The 22,131-nt window shown below is 33.4% G+C and overlaps 1 protein-coding gene across 1 annotated transcript in view; it reads right to left on the bottom strand.

Moving 5' to 3' along the window:
* LOC141501099 (nuclear transport factor 2-like) overlaps nucleotides 1-21,145 on the bottom strand; it is a 36,733-nt gene extending 15,588 nt beyond the window's left edge. The window contains exons 1-2 of the mRNA XM_074204780.1: nucleotides 21,047-21,145; nucleotides 13,565-13,636 (exon numbers count right to left, since the gene is read on the bottom strand). Of these exons, the coding sequence (XP_074060881.1) occupies nucleotides 13,565-13,636; nucleotides 21,047-21,145 (171 nt within the window). The remainder of the gene's footprint in view (nucleotides 1-13,564; nucleotides 13,637-21,046) is intronic.
* Between the last annotated feature and the right edge of the window lie 986 nt (nucleotides 21,146-22,131).

Genomic DNA, 22,131 nt, shown 5'->3' with positions numbered 1-22,131 from the left:
AAAGGGTTGAAGAAGGAAAGGGAGAAAATTTAACAAGTATAGAGAATATGACTTGGGAAAGAAATGAAGGCTATAGGGACTATAAGTCATGATGAATATGAAAAACTGGATTAGGGACCATAAGAAAGAGGGAAAGATGCCATAGCTTCACTTTTATTCTAATTATTATGTATTAATTTCAGTCTTTGTTTTATCCAACTGGTGATCTAACTTCAGAGGTAGTTAATTGTAGAATAATTTCTACATCAATAATGAAATATTTCCCTTTCCCCTTCTCAGAGAACTATCCTATACAACAAATAGAATTTTTCAAAAACAAAAAAAAAAGAAAAAGGAAAAGGAAAAATTCAGTATGCCTATCAATGCATTGAAAAAGTCTGAAAGCCTATACAATGTGCAATATTAATGGGCCTCCCTCTCCATGAAAGGGTAGGTTGATATGGGAGGAGGGTTTATTCATATCTCTTTACTGCACTCATACTTGATCTTTATAATTTTGTTAATTCACTTTTTATTTTGTATATTTAGTAGTTCTTCCCATTTCCATTGCAGAAGTCCTTGTATATATCATTTTCTTGGTTCTTCTTACTTATAATCTATATCAGTCCATTTAGATCTCTCTGTATTCATCACATTTATTTATTACAGTCCTATAATATTTTATTACATTAGTTCATTCCATTCCACTCCATTCCATTCCATTCCATTCCATTCCATTCCATTCCATTCCATTCCATTCCATTCCGTTCCATTTCATTCACATTTAGCCATTCCCCAATTGATGAACATCTAGTTCAGTCTCAATTCATTGCTATACCCAAAAGTGCTGCTACAAATATTTTGGTTTATAGAGACCTTTCTCCTTATCAATGATTTCCTTAGGCATAGGGTATGGACATTTTAGTCACTTTATTTGCATTACTCTAATTTGATTTCAAAAATGGTTGTAACAATTCACAGATTGATCAACAATGTAACAGTATTCTTTTTAGCCCACAATCCTTCCAACATTATTATCATTTTTAGTTAACTTTGCTAATTTTCAAGGTATGAGGTAAAAACTCAGGGTGTTTTTGTTTTGCATTTCTTTAATGATTTGTCTGGATACAAACTCAGGTCCTCATGATTCCAGTGTGTGCCACTTTGCCACCTAGTTACTACTGTTGTCAATGATTTGGAACATTCTTTGATATGCTTGGGAATACTGTGTGATTCTTTTAAGAACTCATGACCTTTGAGCATTTATCTATTGTTGAATGACTATTAAACAGACAGAAGGATATTAATAATTTATATTTCTTGGATAAAAAAACATTATCAGAAATTTGATACAAAGATGTTTTTCCCATTCAACTACTTCCCTTATCTTACATATATAAACTTTGTCTTTACATGAGCTTTTAAGTTTCATGATATCAAAGTTATCTATTTCATATTTTGCAATTATATCCCTTGTTTGGTTAAGAAGATATTATTTACCCATGGCTGTGAAATGTATATGATCTGCTTCTCTTTTAATTTTTAAAAATCAATTGGTCTTTAAAAAAATCAATTGGTTTTTAATGTTAAGGACACACATTCATTTAGATTGTGTTGTGGAATAATATGTGAAATATTTATCCAAATGTCATTCCTACTAGACTGCTTTCCAATTTCCTCAATTGCTTTCCAATATTCCTAGCAGTTTTTTAATCAAAAAAGGAGTTTTTTTCCCTTAGGTAATTTATGTTTTCCATATCAACATGTTATCAAACAGTTTCACAACATTGGTCTATCTATTTTTAAATTGGTATAAGATAGTTTTGAGAACTAGTGCTTTATAATATAATTTGAGGTCTCAAGGTGTCATTCTCCATTCATTCCTATCCCTTTTCAACATTTCTCTTGCTATTCTATATCTTTCTCTTTCTTGAAGTTTTTTACATCAGTCATTTTGGGCCTCTCCCCCTCCTCCAAGCAGTGAGCCTTCCCATGTAACAAAGAAAAGCACGTAAGTAAAAGTAATACAGCTACATCTTCTAACATTTTTTGCATCATTTATGCCTATAATACCTTAATTCAAGGAAAGAAGAGAAAAACATTCTTGGCTTGTTCAATTTTATTTTCTAAGACTGAGTTGTTTAAGCTACTTTTTTTCTTATTTTCTGTTTTTATAGTTTTGTAGGACAATCATATTTTTTGTTAAAAATTATAACACTTCAATATAATTATGTTGACAAATTCTTATCAATCATCTAACCCCTGCTCTGCTTAGCTGTCAATCTCTTTTCTATTTTTTCAGAAATTTTAAGGTAGATATCCTTTCAGGGAAGAGAGATCCAAAGTTTATTATCTTTGCCAAAAACAAAAATGTGTGAGAGCATAGGGACAAAACTATTGCCGTTGGCATCTTTTTTTTTAAGGTTTTTTTTTTTTTTTGGCAAGGCAATGGGGTTAAGTAGCTTGCCCAAGGCCACACAGCTAGGTAATTATTAAATGTCTGAGACTGGATTTGAACTCAGGTACTCTTGACTCCAGGGCCAGTGCTCTATTCACTGCGCCACCTAGCTGCCCCTGGCATCTTTTACATAGACAACATTAAGTCAGCCAGGATATTTCTCCCTATTTGTTATCACACCAATTTAAACCAAGTTAACTCCATCAGTCACTATAATTAGGTTAGCAGTACCAAACTTGATGAAATCAGTGATCTTGTCAGCTTCTAAATTAATCTATATTGTATCATTCACTTTAGTGAGAGGAACTGGGTAATGGATCATATCAATATCAAGGGTCATCAGATAGGGAATACCTTTTGTATCCACAAAGATTTTTCTCACTTTCACAATTTATGTTTAGTCTCCTCAACTGTGATATGATAAACAGCAAAGCATCCATTTGTGTTATAAACCAAATGAAAGTGTTCACCTGCCTTCTCAATGCTAATGACATCCATAAAGCCAGCACGATATGTAATATCAGTGCAGACCTTGCCATCAATATTGATGAATTGTTGCATGCAGATCTTCTTTACTTCATCTCCAATCAGGGCATAATTAAGTCTGTTTCCCAGGAAAATGATGAGACATTCTCTCAGCTTTTGGGGACCTGTGGATGGTCTTGGAGCAAAAATTCTTGTTAAGTTATTCAGCATTCAGTGCTTTGAAGCTGCTACATGCTTCTTGGCACCTTAAGCCGTGTTACACTGTACCTGAGATAAAGTGGAAAATTTACTTGGCTGTGGGTTCAGAGGCTGTGTGTGTCTGGCCACATTACTTTAATTCTCTGGACCTCAGCATCTTTAGTAGAAGCATGACTAGTCAATCTCAGGGTACACGGCAAACAAATCTTTTGTTTTTCCAAATGAATTTTGTTTTTTTTAAGTTCAACAAAATGTTCATGTAGCAATTTGATTTATATATTATTAGACATTGCCATTTTTATTATTTTGGTATGGCACTGAATATTCTTGAAGCTATTTAAGTCTTTATTTCTTTAAGGAATTCTTTGTAATTAAATCTACACAAGTATTCTATGTTCTTTGATAGAATAATATTCATATACTTCATGTATTTTGAGAGAGAGTGACAGGGACAAGAAAGAGATATAGAGAAAGAAAGCAAAAAGAAACAAAGACGTTTTAATTTGCATTCTGAATTCATCAGTTCTCTATGCTGAGGTGGATAATTTGTTTCCTCATGAGTCTTTTGAAATTGTAGAGGATTATTGTTTGATAGGGTTACCAAGCCTTTCAAAGTTTATTATTTTTATAATATTCATGTTACTAGGTAAACTGTTCTGGTTCTGTTTTCACTTTGCATCAATTCGTGTAATTCTTTCTAGGTTTTTTTTTTCCCAGAACACATTCCTTTCAACACTTCCTAAGGCAAGATAATATCCCATAATTGTTCAATCATTCTTCAGCTGAGGACCATTTCTTCAGTTTCCAATTCCATGAAAAGAGCTGTTATAAATATTTTTGTTCATAGGGATCCTTTTCCATTATTTTTGATGTCTTAGGGATATAGACTTAGTAGTGATAATAACGGTAACGCAGACAGCTAAGTGGCACAGTGGATAGAGCACTGTCCTTAGATTTAGGAGGACAGGAGTTTGAATTTGACCTCAGTTATTTGCCACTTACTGGCTGTATCCCTTTGGGCAAGTCACTTGACCCTGATTGCCCTACATCCAGGACCATCTCTAGTTGTCCTGATTCATATCTGGCCACTGGACCAAATGACTCTAGAGGAGAAAGTGAGGTTCGTGACTTAGCACAGCACACCCTCACTCAAATCCAGTTCATATGCTTGTCATGGCATCACAGCCCTGATATAATCTTCTTTGACAATGAAGGACAAACATTATTGGTAATAATAGAACAAAGCTATGGAGAGGTTAAAAGTCCTTTAGAAATAATTCCAAATTGCTTTAGAGACTGATCAGATTAGTTCACAGTTCTACCAATAATGCAATATTAGACCTGTTTTACCCACATTCTTTTCAGCATGTCATTTTTCTTTTTTTGTCATTTAGCCAATTTGATGAATGTGAGTTAGTACCTCAGAGTTATTTTAATGTGTGATTAATTAGTGTGATTCAGAACATTTTTTTCATATTATTATTGAGAGCTTTGACATCTTCCTCTTGAAGTTATCTGTTCATATCCTTTGACCATTTATAAATTGGAGAATGGCTGTTCTTGAAAATTTGACTCAGATCACAATATATTTTGAAAATGAGATAATTATCCAAGAAACTTGTTACAAAGAGTTATTCTCAGTTTCTTGCTCTTCTAATTTTAGTTACAATGGCTCTATGCAAAAAATTTGTATTTTACCTTAAAATTTCACATTGATATTCATTAGAGGAAATATTCTATAGTTTTCTTTCTCGATTTTTAATCTTCATAGCTTAGGTATCTAAATCATATTTATGTAATAAAAGGAAATTGGAAGAACATCTTTATTTTTTCCAAGTAGTTTATATAATATTTAAACTAATTGTTTTTAAATGTTGGGTAGAATTCACTTGCAAATCCATCCAGTCCTTGAAGATTTTTTTCTTTAGGGAACTCATTTATGGTTTGTTCATTGTTTTTTTCTAAAATTTTTATTAAGTATTTTAGCTGGACAATGTATATTTTTGTAAATATTTATCCATTTCATTAGATTGACAATTTTATTCGTATATTGTTGGGCAAAATGACTCCTAATAATGCTTCTATTTCATCTTCATTGGCTGTAAATTCACCATTTTTTAACTTTTGATACTGTAATTTAATTTTCTTTTTTAAAAATTAAACTCACTGAAGTTTAATCTCTTTTATTGTGTTGTTTTTAAAAAGTAGTTCCTAGTTTTATTCCTTCAACTAATTTTTTTAAGCTTTTATTTTTATCAGTTACTTCTTTGTTAGGATTTCTATTTTGTTTGAGGTTTTTAAGTTGTTGCTTTCCTAAGGCTTTTCTTTTTTGTTTCATACCTGATTCACTGATCTCTTTCTCTTTTTTATAGATGTGAACATTTAGAAATATAAATTTTCCCCTAGATACTGCTTTGTCTGCATCCCCTAGACTTTGATATGTTGTCTCATTATTGTCATTATATATAATGAAATTATTGTTTCTATAATTTTTCAGGATTAAGTTATTTATATAATCTATGTTTCATAGGTTTTTATTGAATATTATTTTTATTTCATTATGGCAAGAAAAAAAGATGTACTTACTATTTCTATTTGTCAGCATTTGCTTATGGAGTTTTTAATGCCTTAAAACATAACCAATTATTGTGAAGGTGCCATGCAAAGCTGAAAAATGGGTATATTTCCTTCAACATTCAACATTCTTTGGAAAGCTAGATATCTAAGTTTTCTAAAATTCTGCATTTTCTTAACTTCTTTCTTGTTTATTTTATGGTTAGACTGATCTAGATCTGAAAGAGTAATTGAAATACCCTACTATTATAATTTTATTTCCTCCTACATTTTCTCCTATAACCCATTCCCTTATGAATTTGGATGCTATGCCATATACGTATTTTTAGAATTGATATTAATTCATTATCTATGATACCTCTTAGCTAAATGTATTTTACTATTTTTCCCTTTTAATTAGGTCTAGTTTTGCTTTTGCTTTGTCTGGGAGTAAGATTGCCACCTGTCTTTTCTTTTTTTACTTTGGTTGAAGCATAATAGCTTCTGCACTTTCCCTTATTTTAAGTCTATAAATCTTCCTCTTTCAAGAGTACTTCTTATAAACAACACAAAAATATGGAATACTTTACAAATATATAATCTTTGTAGAGGGGCAATGCTAATCTTCTATTTGTTGTTCCAACAATGTAGTTGATTTTTGAGGGTTTATTTTGAAATTTGAAACTTTGCAGAAACTGTCTCAATTAGTATCTATGCTGATTCCCTAGAATTTTTGAAGTATATCATCATCAATAGTTTTATTTCCTTTTTACCTACCTTTTTGCATTTAATTCCTTTCTCTTGTCTTATTGTTGTTACTAGTATTTCCAGCACTATATCAAATAATAGTGGGGAGTTTAATCATCCTTATTTTACTCCTATATTTATTAGAAAAAGGTACTAATGTATCTCTATTGCATATAAAGTATGCTTTTTGTTTGAGAGGGATCCTTTTTTATGATATTAAGATTTATGATATTTGTAGAGAATTTTTTAGTTTGTTTTGTTTTGAACAGAAATGCATGTTATACTATCTCTAAGACTTCTTTTAATTAGGTTTTTTTGCAAGGCAAATGGGGTTAAGTGGCTTGCCCAAAGCCACACAGCTAGGTAATTATTAAGTGTCTGAGACCGGATTTGAACCCAGGTACTCCTGACTCCAAGGCCAGTGCTTTATCCACTACACCGCCTAGCTGCCCCATAAGACTTTTTTTTGTATCTAGTGAGGTAAACATTTTAGTTAGGAATGTTTTGATTTTTTTTTACTTTTATTTAAGGCAATGGGGTTAAGTGACTTGCCCAAGGTCACACAGCTAGGCAATTATTAAGTGTCTGAGGGCCAGATTTGAACCCAGGTACTCCTGACTCCAGGGCCGGTGCTCTATCCACTGCGCCACCTAGCCGCCCCAAATGTTTTGATTTTTAATGTGATTATGTTGACTCGTTTCCTAATACTGAACCAACCTTGCAGTCTAGAATAAATTTGTCTTGGCAATAATGAATGATTTCATGGATTAAACTGCTCTAGTCAATCTGATAGGATTGTGTTTAAACCTTTGAAATCAATATTCATTAATAATATAGCCAATTTTCTTTATTTTATTCTCTAATTTGGATATTGTGATAATATATTTGTCTCATAAAAAAGAATCTGAAGGGGTGCTTTCTTTCTCAAATTTTGGGAACAATGTTTCTTAGTATTGTTAATAACTGTTCCTTTAAAGTTTGAAAAAATTCTATGAATCCATCAGAATGAAGAGAGGTTTTTTTCCCCTTTGATAGTTACTTTAAAGTTAATGCCAATTCTTTTTCTGAAGTTGAGTCATTTAAATTATCTCTCTGGTCTTCTAATAATTTGAATATTTTATATTATTGAGGATATTTTCTTTATTTTTTGTTCTGTTTTGTTATCACAGAAGCAGAAGCAAATATTTTCTGATTATTCTTTTTATTCCTTCTGGTTTTATGTGATTTAAACTTGCTCATTTTCTATTTTTATTTGCTTTTCTCTGTCTTTTTAATTATATCAGCTAATAGTTTATATCAGTTTTATTAGTCTTTCAGATAGCCAACTTTTAGTTTTGTTTAATATTTCCATGCAGTTAATTTGGTTTCTGTTTCATCTACTTTTATTTTTAATATCTCTTCTTTTGTGCTTATTTTATTTGTTATGATTCTAATTATTTAAATGAATTTTCAATTTATTAATTTTTTTTCTATTTTGTTAATATGTTTGTAGGGTTATGATTCCTTGTCCACTGAGAATTGCTTTACCTCTATCCCAGAAATTTTACCAGGTTGTTTCATATTATCAGTTTCTTTCATATTATTATTGTTTCTGTGATTTGTTCTTTGTTCCACTTATTATTTAAAATTTTGTTTTTGGGGCGGCTAGGTGGCACAGTGGATAAAGCACCGGCCCTGGAGTCAGGAGTACCTGGGTTCAAATCTGGCCCTCAGACACTTAATAATTGCCTAGCTGTGTGACCTTGGGCAAGTCACTTAACCCCGTTGCCTTAAATAAAATTTAAAAAAAATCAAAACATTCCTAACTAAAATGTTTACCTCACTAGATACAAAAAAAAGTCTTATGGGGCAGCTAGGTGGTGTAGTGGATAAAGCATTGGGCTTGGAGTCAGGAGTACCTGGGTTCAAATCTGGCCTCAGACACTTAATAATTACCTAGCTATGTGTGGCCTTGGGCAAGCCACTTAACCCCATTTGCCTTGCAAAAACCTAAAAAATAAATAAAATTTTTACTCCATTTGAGTCTGTGCCTTTTGTGTTCCCTGAACAAATGACTGTTTTATTGAATTACGTTCTATAAAGGATTTTTTCTTAAGATCTTTAGCATTCCTCCCTTATTTTCAATTAATCACTTTTGTATTCCTCTCTGGTTTCCCCTGGGGGCTACATTTCACACCTTCTCAGTCTCTTATTACACTAAACAATTCACACAGTTTATCAGCTTAGATCTTTTATGATTTTTGAGGAGGACAAAATTGGTCCAAGATGAATGCTGGACTCTTTCCACAAGGTTGAGTGGAAGCCTACTTAGCCCCACCCAGTAGTTCTCCCCTCCCTCCCTTCCCTACAGTATCCTAATCTATTTGTTCTTTTTTCCAGTTCTCTGACCCAACAATATAGAACATTGTCATGCTGGTATTATTGTGGCCCGTACTGATTTCTGTCATAGATCTTCTGATTCTAGGGTCGTGGTGTTAAGGTATATGGTTGAGTTTTATTTCAAGCCCACATATGTCTTGATACATTTCCTTTAACAACACAGAATGATGCCATGGTGCTGACTATTGAACCCTCAGCAAATTTCTACAATTTGGAGCTTGGCTCTCTAGAGCACAGGAAAGAGAGAAGAGGGACCAGAGTTGCATTTTATTGCAAGCCTGCGGTGGGGCAGCTTGTGTAGCCTTGCTGCTGGTAGCGGTAGGGGAGAAAGTTATGATTGAGGTCAAATAAAGCACTAGTTCATGGAGTTTTTAATCTTTTTTGAGATCCCTGGTTTCCTAGACTATTGAGAAAACTGAAATTGCTTTATTTTTATCACATAATTTCTATCTCATATGCCATCTCGTTAGTCATATGATGTTGAAGAAAGTATTCATGATATAAAGGCATGAAGCTTCTGAATGATCTAAACTTTGTCTTTTGCCAGTCTTTACTCCTATGCTATATTGCCCATCCTAAGTTCTCACATTCCCATCTTTATTCTAAAGTGACTTAACAATCCAGTAAATGTTGACTTAATTCAGAAGTCTTAATACATATTTTGGTAGTATTTTTACATCTCTTCATCCTCTGCAACAAATGTAGATATATAAGATGTGATTATTTTCATATTGATCACTTTGCAAATAATGATCATAAATATTGAAATTAAGGGTGATGGGAGCGGCTAGGTGGCGCAGTGGATAGAGCACCAGCCCTGGAGTCAGGAGTACCTGAGTTCAAATGTGGTCTCAGACACTTAATAATTACCTAGCTTTGTGGCCTTGGGCAAGCCACTTAAACCCCATTTGCCTTGCAAAAACCTTAAAAAAAAATTAAGGGTGACCAATGTAGTGACAAAAGAAATAGTTTCTTATTGCCTTGGATGATCACATCAGATCCTGCTTTTGTCTTTCCAAGGAGAATTTGTGATCTATTCTTTAATATAGCTGCATTTTCCTTCTGTCTTCTGGATTTGTTTAGATAGAGCAAGAATGCCAAGATTAGTATGATAAAGCTACTCCCAAAACAAGTTTATTTAGTCATTAGATGAAGATTTCACTTTTAGGGTATACGTAGTTAAGTTTCTACTTACAATATCTTTATCGAATCATATATATATATAAATATATATATATATATATGTGTGTGTATGTGTGTGTGTGTGTGTGTGTGTGTGTGTGCACATATGATCCATAGCATCTTATGGTCTCATCACTGCAGAAGTGGATGAGTACTCAACTGGATTTAGGGCCATTTTGCATTTTTCTTTGTTTCATGGATTACTGACCAAAGGAATCAGTACCATGTAGCCATCCTCCTAATGATATATATCTCTGTGTGCTTAGCTAGGTTTTTCATCTAACACAACTACAATCTTTCTTACCTTACTTAAAACCCTTCCAGCATGTTAGAAATGATTAGCCTTTGTGCTCCATTGCATAACCTTCAAAGATTCAGGGTCACTTCCTCTGCATCCAAGTAAAATTTTGTGAAGGATAACAAAGGTATAAAAGGTAAAAACAACAGTGTGGGAATTAAAAAAATGAATGTTACTAACAAGTGGTCTAGGAGTTTGGAGAAGGGAAGGTGGACTAGAAATTACCAGGAAGCCTTTGTAGGATAGTGACTCATACTCTATTACTTTGTATATTGGTCAACCCACTTAAGAAATCATTCGCATTTTATTCTACTCTCAACTGAGATGGAAATAATAGGAGACAAAATTATAATCATTGTACAGGACAGATATTTTCTGTATTCTCAAAATAAATCAATCATAGTTTACCCATTACCCAAAGGCAGGTAGGTAGCACAGTGGATAGAGTGCTGAGTCTAAAGTCAGGAAAAGACTCTTCTTCCTAAATTGAAATCTAGCCTCAGATTCTTACCAACTGGGCAAGTTACCTAAGTCTCTTTGCCTCAGTTTCTTACTGTAAATGAGTTGGAGAAGGAAATAAAAAATCACTGCAGTATTTTTGCCAAGAAAACTCCTAAGGGGATCATGAAGAGTCAGAAATGACTGAAAACAACTGAACAACAATTATCCACTACCCATAGTACTTATGGACTCCTACCCTGTAAAAGACTAGTAATATTGCAGGTGTGAACAGTTATTCCTCTCCTACAGAAATTTACACCCTCATATCAACCAAATATATTAATAATGTAAATATATGGGAAATTGAGACTACCTAAATATAATATAAATTTTCCTGATTGGGGGATATTCTCATTGAACTGGGTATGGACATTGTCTAAAAATTCTTTCTGTCTGGTCAAGAAGATGTGGATAAAGTGATGTATCAGTCTATCAAAAACATGATTTTTTCCATCTAATTATAGTACTCTTCCAATCATATTCTTTACAAATAGAAAACCCTAATTTTAAACATTTCACTGAAACTTTTTTGATAATTTTTTTAGGTTTTTTTTTTTTTTGCAAGGCCATGGGGTTAAGCAGCTTGCCCAAGGCCACACAGCTAGGTTTTAAGTGTCTGAGGCCACATTTGAACTCAGGTATTCCTGACTCCAGGGCTGCTGCTCTATCCACTGGGCCACCTAGCTGCCCCGATAATTTTTAAAAGTTATCACTTAGTAGGTAAATCTATCTAGGCCATGAACAAAGTGCAACAGTTCACACATTTAAATGTTTTTTTTTTAACATACTGATTCTTTTCTGGTATTATGAAAATTATCTCTGCTGCCTTTAACTAATTGTAAGAGTTCAATACTAGAGGGAAAAGATCTAATTTATACTGTTCTACTTACACATTCATAGGATTCAGAATTAGAAGGGAATCATTTAATCTAAAGTCCTAATTTTACAGATGAAAACATTGAAATCCAGTGAGTACAAGTGACAACAAAAGCAAAGTAGGAAGGAACTCTGAAGTTATTTGACCACACTGAACAGGGACACAACAACATCCCTAACATAGTTTGAAGTTTTCTACAGAGAGAGAGAGAGAGAGAACTGCAACCTTCTGGAGATAAGACCATTTTACTTTTGGATATCTCTAATGGTTAGGAAAGGTTTTTCTTATATCAAGACCAAGTCTGCATCTCTGTAATTTCCACTCCTTATTTTCACTTCCCTTTCCTGGGGCCAAGCTTATCAAGCTTAATCTTTCCTCTGAAACAACTTCTTTCAAACAAACAACACATTTTTAAGTATTTTAAAAGCTATGATACCTTCCCACACCCACCTCAACTTCAATTCTTCTTTTCCCCAAGTTAAAAATTCATAATTCCTTTAGTCCATTCTTATGGGAAATTGTCTCTGGCTTCATTTTTCTGTTTATATTCCAGCTAATCAATGTTTTTCCAAAAACATGGAACACACAACTGAATAAAATCCTTCAAATATGGTCACTTCCATGATCTTGGAACTCTATCTCTCAAAGCAGAATAAGATCACAATAACTTTTTTGGCTTCTGTGTCACACTGTTGAATCATATTGAATTTGCAATTCGCTTAAATCTTACAACCTTTTTCAGACACTACTGTTTAGCTATGATGCTACCTCTATGAAGTTGATTTTTTAAGAATTCAAATGGGAAACTTAAAAGCGCATCTATTCACACATAAATTTCATCTTATTAGAAGTAGATAAACATTTTAACTTTTTTCAGATTTTTAAAAATATTGATTCTATCATTTAATGTGCTAACAACTGAGAAAAATGATTATTTCCCTCTTGTATTAATAACTTTTTTATTTTATTGAGACAAAGGTTTTTTTTCCTGTTTTCTACATCCACATCTAGAAATCAACCAGTGTGGAAAATCTTAGGCAAAGATTTATCCAGGTCAAGATCTAATCAGACAGTCAAAGAAATTCTAAGTTTGGGCTAAGTGGAGGATTCCAGCTTATATACTTAAACAGATCTAGGAAAATATGCTTTCTCCCTTTTATCAGATAGATGCTATGAAAATTGATGTCTCTTTGAATAAGACAGGTAATTCAAGTCATGGACCCCCCACCTTTATTGTAATATAGCCCACTTCCTGTTTTGATACTCATTTTTCTCATTAATTGTTAACTAAGAAGATTTGATTGCAACCCTCAGGAACACCGCTCTTCCAAGGATATATAAACCATGAACCCACCACTATTTGAGAGTATCACTGACCTCTTTTTATTAATAAACATGCTTGCCTTAGTAATAAAATGATTAAATTCCTTAGAAACTACATCTCTTGAACTTTTAAAATGTCACAATGTCCTTTTGGCTTTACGTGAAATACAAATTTGACAAGTATCCCACCCAGATCTTTTTCCATATCATCAATAAAATTGTTCTAGGGTATCTTATTGATTCATTCTGTTTTGAATTCATATAGTTACATCAACTAAGCTCATATATAGACTCTATCATAATACTTTATTAAAATCTAGATTAAAATGCTAGAGCATTTCACTGATTTACCTGTCTAGTAACGCTATCAAAAATTAATTACATTGACTATCTGTTCTTGGGAATCTAAGTTAAATTTTAGTGATCATGGCTTCCCTCAGAATGCTCAGAAACCATTCTTTTGCTCAAAGTCACATGGGAATTGTGTTAGTACCCATGGTTCAAACATGTCTCCTGACTTGAAGTATAATGCTATGTATATTAGCTCCCAACTCCCCTTTCATGCTGTACCCAAAGCACATACCAGCATCTTCTCCATGATTGCTGATTTTCCTTGGAATTGTTCTCCTTCCCATGACAAACAAGAAGCTTCTGTCTGCATGTGTAGTAGATATAATAAAGAAGAAAGGTAAAAATCTTAGTTTCTTACATGTTCCCATACCACCACCATCAAAAATAGTTGAAAGGAAGAAAAGCAAAGGGATCAAAGGACAATGGGAACTATGTGGATTCTAATATTAGCCATGTTCTGGCATTCAGACTAATAGACATTAAAAAAATACCAAAGGATTTTATTTTTGTCTTTAGTTTTTTAAGATGAATTGAGCAAAGACCAAGAGTAGAGACTGGATCTTTCAGGGAAATCAATGTAATCCCACAATCTATTCAGGAGGTAAAGTTACTGTGTATATCCAATACTATTCAAGAATAGCCTGATAACTAGCTCTTAAGTGTAGAGGATTGACAGTCAACAGCTTGATTAGTGTGTCTTTTAAGAGCATCCAGTTCTCTTTGTTCTGATTTTATATTCACCAAGCAACTTTCTCATTCTAATTCTCTTTTCCAAGTACATTTTGTGCTGACATAGGGATGTTTTAGTTTTTCATGCAAATGAGTAAATTGGCTATGAGCTCTTATGAATTTGATTATTATGAATCAGTTTTTTAGTGCCTGATCACCCCTTGGGGAAAATGGATGTCATCAAGTTTCAGGACCTGCCAGGCTGAAAATGTATCCTAGAACACAGAAGAATAACTGTGTCTGACAGTCTTACCATAGCACTCTCCTTCCCTCTCATGTGGACATTTATTATATGAGTGGAACAACAAATTGAGCCTAGTTAACAACAGTAAATTTCTTGAGGATGTTTTTGTAGGGCTGAAAAATAGAAGAACTCAATATATCTCTATGATTAGGTCTTTGCAAAAGTCACTCTCCCTATACTTACCTCAAATCCTTAAAAAAAGTCCCTTAATTGTGTAATCTTGGGCAAGTCACTTAATCCCACTGCCTTAAATAAAACTAAAAATATAAATAAAAAATCCCTCAAAAAGACCTTCAAGTTTTCCAACTATAAAATGAGATCACCTTGAGACTATCTACTTGTGAGAATAAATGGAGGATGATTATAATTCTTTTTTTTATTTTTTAAAGATTTTATTTATTTTGAATTTTACAATTTTTCCCCTAATCTTACTTCCCACCCCCCCCACCCTCTACAGAAGGCAATTTGCAAGTCTTTACTTTGTTTCCATGGTATGCATTGATTCAAATTGAATGTGATGAGGGAGAAATCATAGATGATTATAATTGTAAGAAGCAATTAATTTACATACTACAAATAGGTAATTATGATAATCTCAATCTAAGAACACAGGAAACATTGTTTTGCCACAGGAAAAAGAAATGAAAAGGTCATATTCTTTAATCATATCAATCAGTAAGATTTTTAGTTTATGCTAACCGAATCTATTATAATAGGACTAATAATTAAAAAAGCATTTTTATGCCACTTAAAAAATAGAGGATATTCAAAGGAGAATAAATAAGGACTAGGAGAATTTCTGGGTATTTTGATGCTGTTTAACACAACAATTATATACATTTTTTTAAACTGGTGCTGTGACAGACTGTTTATAATACAATTACAACATTATATATTACATGGTGATATATATATATGTATATATACATATATATGTATATATACATATATATATATATATAAATTGGGATTGTGGGTAAAATGAAAACTTTATTTTTTTAAATGTGAAGATTTGTGTAAATCACAAATATTTCTGAACTTTTGGGTCTTTTCCCATTTCAAACCAGTATAGATACTATGATTCTTTTCTTTCTTTCTTTGGGTTTTTTTGCAAGGCAGTGGAGTTAAGTGACTTGCCCAGGGTCACACAACTAGGTAATTATTAAGACACTGAGGCCAAATTTGAACTCAGGTCCTCCTGACTCCAAGGCCAGTGCTCTATCTACTGTTCCACCTAGCTGCCTCAATACTATGATTCTTGTACTGGATTGTTACAGTATTACCTATTTAAATATTTGGGAGGTTGAGGGAGAGGGGCAGAGTTGGAAGAAGGGAAACATTTGGAAGACCTAGATGCTACAAACTGTAAATGCTCATTTCCTTAATGATTTTATCTGTAGGTTTATTAACATATTTGTATACCAATTTCCCCTCCCTTCAAATGTATTTTAAGATGCAATTCCAATCTATTCCTCATAGATCCTTAAAAAAACAAAACAAAAACTACAACGCTGAAATGAGGTAGAACATATACTCCAATGGCACATTGTGAACAGATGATCAAGTCAATATAATTACCATTTTATATTCTAATCAGCGGGTGAGCTTGCACATTCTGCAGTAACTGCATTCTGTGTTACCTTTGATACTTCTCTTTGTCACAGAATGTTGTATTGTTTTATAAATCATAAAACATTTTTTCTTTTCTAAAGAAAAGAACAATTTCTTTCATTCAATTTAGAAAGTGGAGGAAGTAACTCCATTCCCATAGGCAAAGGGAATCTAGAAGCAGTGAAAATATGACAACTGCTGTAATCTTTTCATGTCACAGACTCACAACTAAGAAACTTTATAACTACTTTACTACTTAGTGCTTCCTGCCAACACCATCTTGTTTTGTCTTATACCCACAGAAGACAAGTGACAAGATGACCTTCAGGTTAACATATCCTCTAGCCATCTGCAACTCCTAAGGGCTTACCTTCCTTCTGCCTGTGCACCTTCCAGTCCTTTTTTTGAAGCCCTACCAATCCCTTGATTTCCAGATCTACAGGAAATTCTCTTTGCTTCCTTCATGAGTTTAGTGCCTGGCTCACAGTTTTGTCTTCTGCTCTACTCCTGCCTTCACCCTAAGAAATTTCAACATACATACCAAATTTGGTCAAATGCTTTAATTTCCTTAGTTTCCTCATTTCTCATGACCACAGCAACACACATAAAGATGGTCTTATAACTAATTTTGTTCTCATCCATAATTGCTCTAAAATCATCAACTCTAAAATTCCTTTTGTCTGCTCATAATCTATTATCACTCTCCTTTCTAACTTTGTGTAGCAAGTCCAAAACTCCCTCATTTTTTCACCACCACCTTCTCTAATACCCTGCACATTGCAATTTTTTCCTAGGTCTTTACCTTTGCACTCATTCATTATACTCTCTTTACTTCCCTATCTTGACCCTTTGATGACCCACTTTAACCCTTACATCATCCATTTTTCATGAGTCCTTTGGTACTTTTTCTTTTCAAAGATCTTGCCCTTCCCACTCCCAACCTTAAATGACTCCCACCACCCACTGCTTTGCTCTTACACCAGAGGTACTCAAGGAAACTGACTGAATCCACTCTGAATTTGTTACATAATCTTAAATGGGGCCTCACACTGGCAAAGCAATCTTTGTCAGACTCCAAAATTGTTTCACTACCCCATTCTACATAGCAGGTTTTTGAAACCTTTTTTGTCCTGGAGTTCAAAAAAGGTGCCATATATGTCTAAGTTGTGTGATCTTAGTCAAGTCACTTACCTTCTGTTTCCCTTGGTTTTCTCAAGTGTAAAATGGGGCTAGTGATATCATCTATTTCCCAGAGTTGTTGGAAGAACCAAGTAAGATAATATTTATAAAGTGCTTATGAATGCCTGGAATATAGAAGGTACTACATAAATGACTAGATGCTCCTTCTGCCCTCACTCTCAGCTGTGAAACCCCTTGCTCATACTTCACCATAAAAATTGAGGCGATTCACTAAGTGCTCCTTCTTCTCTGTTTTTTCGTCTCACATTACTGAGATGCCTTCTGCCATTACCTCCAACTATATCCATTGCACATGAAGGGGTAGATGCACTTGTCAAGGCTGATCTCTGTATGAACACAAGTGATCCCATTCCACCTCTCTCTAGCATATTGCCTGCTCTGTCATTGCTACTTCCATCAATGTATAATCATTCTCTATCCAATTACTGACTGCTTTGCTTCCGCCCACAAAAATGTCCATGTTACCTCCATCCTCAAAAAATCTTTACTTGATTTGTCCATCAAATCTCTCCTCCCTTCCTAGCTAAATTCCTTGGGAAGGCGGCCTATTAGGTACGTCTACTTCTTTTCCTCTTTTTCTCTTAACTCCTTTCAGAATGACTTCTGACCTCATCATTTAAGTAAAACTTCTGTCTCCAAATTTACGCATAACCCCTTAATTGCCAAATCCATTAACATGTTCTCAGCCCCCATCCTTCTTAACCCCTGTGTAGTTTTTGATATTCTCTTTGATAGTCTCTTATCTTTTGGTTTTTGTGACTGCTCTCCTCCATTTCTTTTTTCTGCACGCCCAACTTCTCTTTCTCAGTCTACTTTGTTTATTTTCATCCTTGCCTGCTAATCAAGGTCTCCCAAAGTTCTATCTCCCAAGACCCTTTTTTCTCCCTCTATATTATTTCATTTGATGATCTTATTAGATTTCATGTCTTTAATGATCATTCCTAAGCAAATGATTTTCAGATCTATGTGTTCAGCCTTAACCTCTCTGCTGACCTTTTGACTAGAATTTTCAACTGCCTATTGGATAGCTCAAATTGGATATTAACATTTTAACCTCAATATGTCCAAAACTGAACTCATTTCCTTTTCCCCAAAACCCTCCCTTCTTCATGACTTCCTTTTTACTATAGAGGGCATCACTATAATCCTAGTCCCCTAGATTGGCAATTTAGATATCATTTATAACTGATTCATCACTCTTTCCTCCTCCATATCCAATGAACTACCATGGACTTGGCAATTTCTATAATTTTTTTCTATCCCACAGAAAAGTTGTTTCAATTTTTGTAATATTTTTCAAATATTTCCCATTCTGTCTTCTGTTAAAGCAATCTTCCTAGTTGGTTTATCAAGTCCTTACCACTTCATGCCTGTACTATTAGAATAGTTTGCTTGTTGGTCTCCCTGCTTCATGAATCACCCCACTCCAATCTATCATCTGTCAAAGTGATCTTCCTAAAATACAGGATTATCTATATTACCCTCTTATTCAAAAACACTCCAGTGATTCAACATTATCTCTCTATGATTAAATATAAAAGCCTCTTTTTGGCTTTTAAAGCCCTTCAGAATTTGATCCCTATATATTGCAAGAAAGAATTTTTTTTTGCTTTTCTTTATATCTCCAGTATTTAGCACATAGTGGGTATGAAATAAATGTCAGTTGACAAGAGAAGATGCAATTCCCTTCTGAGATGTAAAATAATTATTAATATTGTCATTTTAGAAGACCTGTAGAATTATTGAAAAGAACTCTGGGTAGAGTCAAGAGGATTGGGTTCAGATTCTAGCTCTTTCACTCTCTAACTATATGAAGTTGATCAAATTACTTCACCTTTTTGAGCCTTTGTTTCCTTCTTGTAGACATAAGATTAATAATATTTACCCCCTTCATATGGCTGTTGTAGCAACTGGGTTAATATATGAAAGTTTTCATAATTGGTAAAATCTGCAAAGAAATTATTAGTCATACTAATGAAGATATATAGAAGTTATCTATTCAAAATACTATGATAGGCTTGAGGTTAATTATTAAGGTTAATTATTAAATGACAAGAAAGAGAGATGACAGAAGCAATAGAAAATATGAAAGGTCCAAAGAAGAAACTAGATTTCAAAAACTGTAATATGTTTTTGGTTTTGTTTATTCATCAAGATAATGAAATGGGGGAAATGAGCCTACTTCTCACTAGCAGGCTATAACACAATATTTAAAGAAGCTCACTCATTAGATCCACAAAGTTGACCAACTAAAAGGAAAATTGACACATACTTGTGGGACTGCAGAAAAATAGGTAAATTAGTGTACTATAGATTGAGCTATGAATGGACCCAGTTATTTTGTATATGCCCTTTGATATAGCAATACCACTCATATATTTATACCCCAAAGACATACAAGAAAAAGGGAAAAGACTCATATATACAAAAATAGTTATAGCAACTTGTTTTTGTGTGATGATAAAGAATTGGACATTGAAGGATCTCTTGTTAATTGGAAATGACAACAAATTATATGTTTGTGTTGGAATGTTATTGTCTTTATAAGAAATGATGGAGGGGATAATTTCAGAAAAACCACCAGTATTAGATTAAAATCATAGAAAACTTGTACAAACTGATATAGAGTGAAGTGAGCAAAGCTGGCAAAACAATGTACACATTACATTGAAAGACAACAATTTTGAAAGACTAAGAAACTCTAATCAATACAATTATTAACCATAATTTAGAGCACTCCAGATTAAACATGTTGCCCACCTTCTGATAGACAGAAATGACAGATCCAGAGAAGATTAATACATACTATATAGTTAGTTTTCTGTATCTATGTATTTATGTATTCTGTATTTATGTTTAAATAGATAGATAAATAGATAGGTATTGAAAGCTAGATAGGTATATCCATATCTTTTGATATATGTCTTTATATGGGTATAGGCATACTTCTCTATCAAAACCTGTGTATCTATCTATTTAGACATGGTCAACAAAACAATTTGTTTTGTCTGACTATACATATTTATAACAAGGGTTTTTTTTTCTTGCTTTCTCAATTGGTGGGGTTGAGATGGATGGGGAGGTAGGGAAGAATGTGGATCTGAAAATAAAATTTGGTCTAAATGAAAAAAAGAAGAAAGAGGCTTAATTATTCAAGAACACAATAATTGATTTAAGTTTTAGGTACTTTATTTCCCTTCTTTGTGTTATCTAGGGATAATTCCCTCAATACAGTGTTTGGAGGGGGGGGGTGGATAACATCAGGGTGGACGGCAGGTCATGATTAAATATTTCTTTACAAAAAAAGGCAGCTGGTCATATAAAACCCTAGACAAGAGGATCAGAACCCTAAGAATGTTGGAGGTAGGGGAAAGAAAACCCCATATATTTCCTCTTTACATTTTCCGCAGTACCTGTGAACAAGTATTTGCCAAAAACAGGCAGCTTCCAATAACTGTAAGCTAATATGAGACCCTAAAAACTTGAAAAAAATTAAAAATCAAGTTAATTCCCACTATACTCACAATTACACTGCAATTCTCCAGACCAAATGCATAACATCAGATCTTACTGTTCATTTACTGAGAACATCTATAATAACTGATTCCTTTCGTCCCACTTCCTATAAACTTCCTGCTCCCATTCCAATCTCAATTAGAAATTGGAAAAAAGTAAAACACATGTAAATAGCTCTGCTGAAGGATATCAAATATAAGCACTGGACTAAAAAATTAAGGGTCATATGGTTTGGGAGGAAGAATTTTCTGTTCATATATACATTTCTCTTAAAATTGTTACCTTTTATAAGGAATTTTTCTGTCAGTTTATAAAGTACACCAAGCCCACCAGTCCCCAAATAAAATTTGTCACTCAAGCAGATCAACAATGAAGAAGAAAAAAAAGTTTAATCACATTCAAATTGGTACCTACATAGAGAGCACTTAGTTGTACCCTGTCAGCATCAAAGTGGCGGTAATAGAGATGCACAAAACTTGCTCCAACTTGCTCCCACATAGGACTTTCAGCCATTTTTCATTCAATGTCTGTCAAAAAAGCAAAGACTGCTTTAAAGACCTTGTGCCAACAACACAAAATGCTATCATATTGGTAAGATTGCTGGAAAATGCAGACAAATTTTTAAGACAAAAGGAGACAGAAAAACGTTCTTTCTTCCACAATACACAGTGGGGGCACTACATGCTGAGTAAATGATTTCCCATGAAAACAGTTATATATCAATTCATTTTCTACTTACCATGCTATTCAGGACCCACCACAGGAATTCATTAAAAATAAAGTGACAGGCCACATGCAGAGCCTATATATAAACTCACAAAAGAGCTTTTAAAAAAGATAGAGGAGAAAAGGGAAAGAGCAGAGCACAGAAATTTCAATGAAATTTTTCCACCACGAAACTTATAGCATGTACCAAATTGAACATGAGAATAAAAATAAAAATTCTGAAACACAGCTAACACCCACAATCTTTTAAAAGAATTAGAAGTAATCACAGGGATAGAAACCAGTCTTCAAGGACTACCCTTTAAAAAAAAAAAAGGAAATCTGGAAATCAGAACGTCAAACCAAAATATCTGCTAATTTTAATCTCTTAACTGCAACTAAGATATTAGATTCAGTTTGGAAAGCATATTGGACTAGGAATAGGAAAATCTGAATTCAAATCCTAGCTCCCACTTGCTATTATATCACCTGGAGGAAGTCACTTTTAATCTCTCTGACCCTGTAAAATGAATCTACCCAGTATCAGCACTCTGCATTTTCTCAACACTCTTTAATTTTTTTTTAAATTTACTTATTTATTTATTTTCTCAATTACAGGAAAACATAGATTTCAACAATTTTTTTTGGTAAGGTTTGAGTTTCACATTTTTCCTCTTTCCTCTTTCCTCCCCACTTCCTCCTGTTAGAAAGCAATCTAATATAGATTATACATACATACATATATGTATATATATATATATATATATATATGAATAACTATTCAACAATCATTT

Source organism: Macrotis lagotis, chromosome X (genome assembly GCF_037893015.1).
Source record: "Macrotis lagotis isolate mMagLag1 chromosome X, bilby.v1.9.chrom.fasta, whole genome shotgun sequence".
Classification (NCBI taxonomy): Eukaryota; Metazoa; Chordata; class Mammalia; order Peramelemorphia; family Peramelidae; genus Macrotis; species Macrotis lagotis.
The sequence above is the reverse complement of the archived record's forward strand: the minus strand, read 5'-3'. Positions and strand labels throughout refer to the sequence as shown.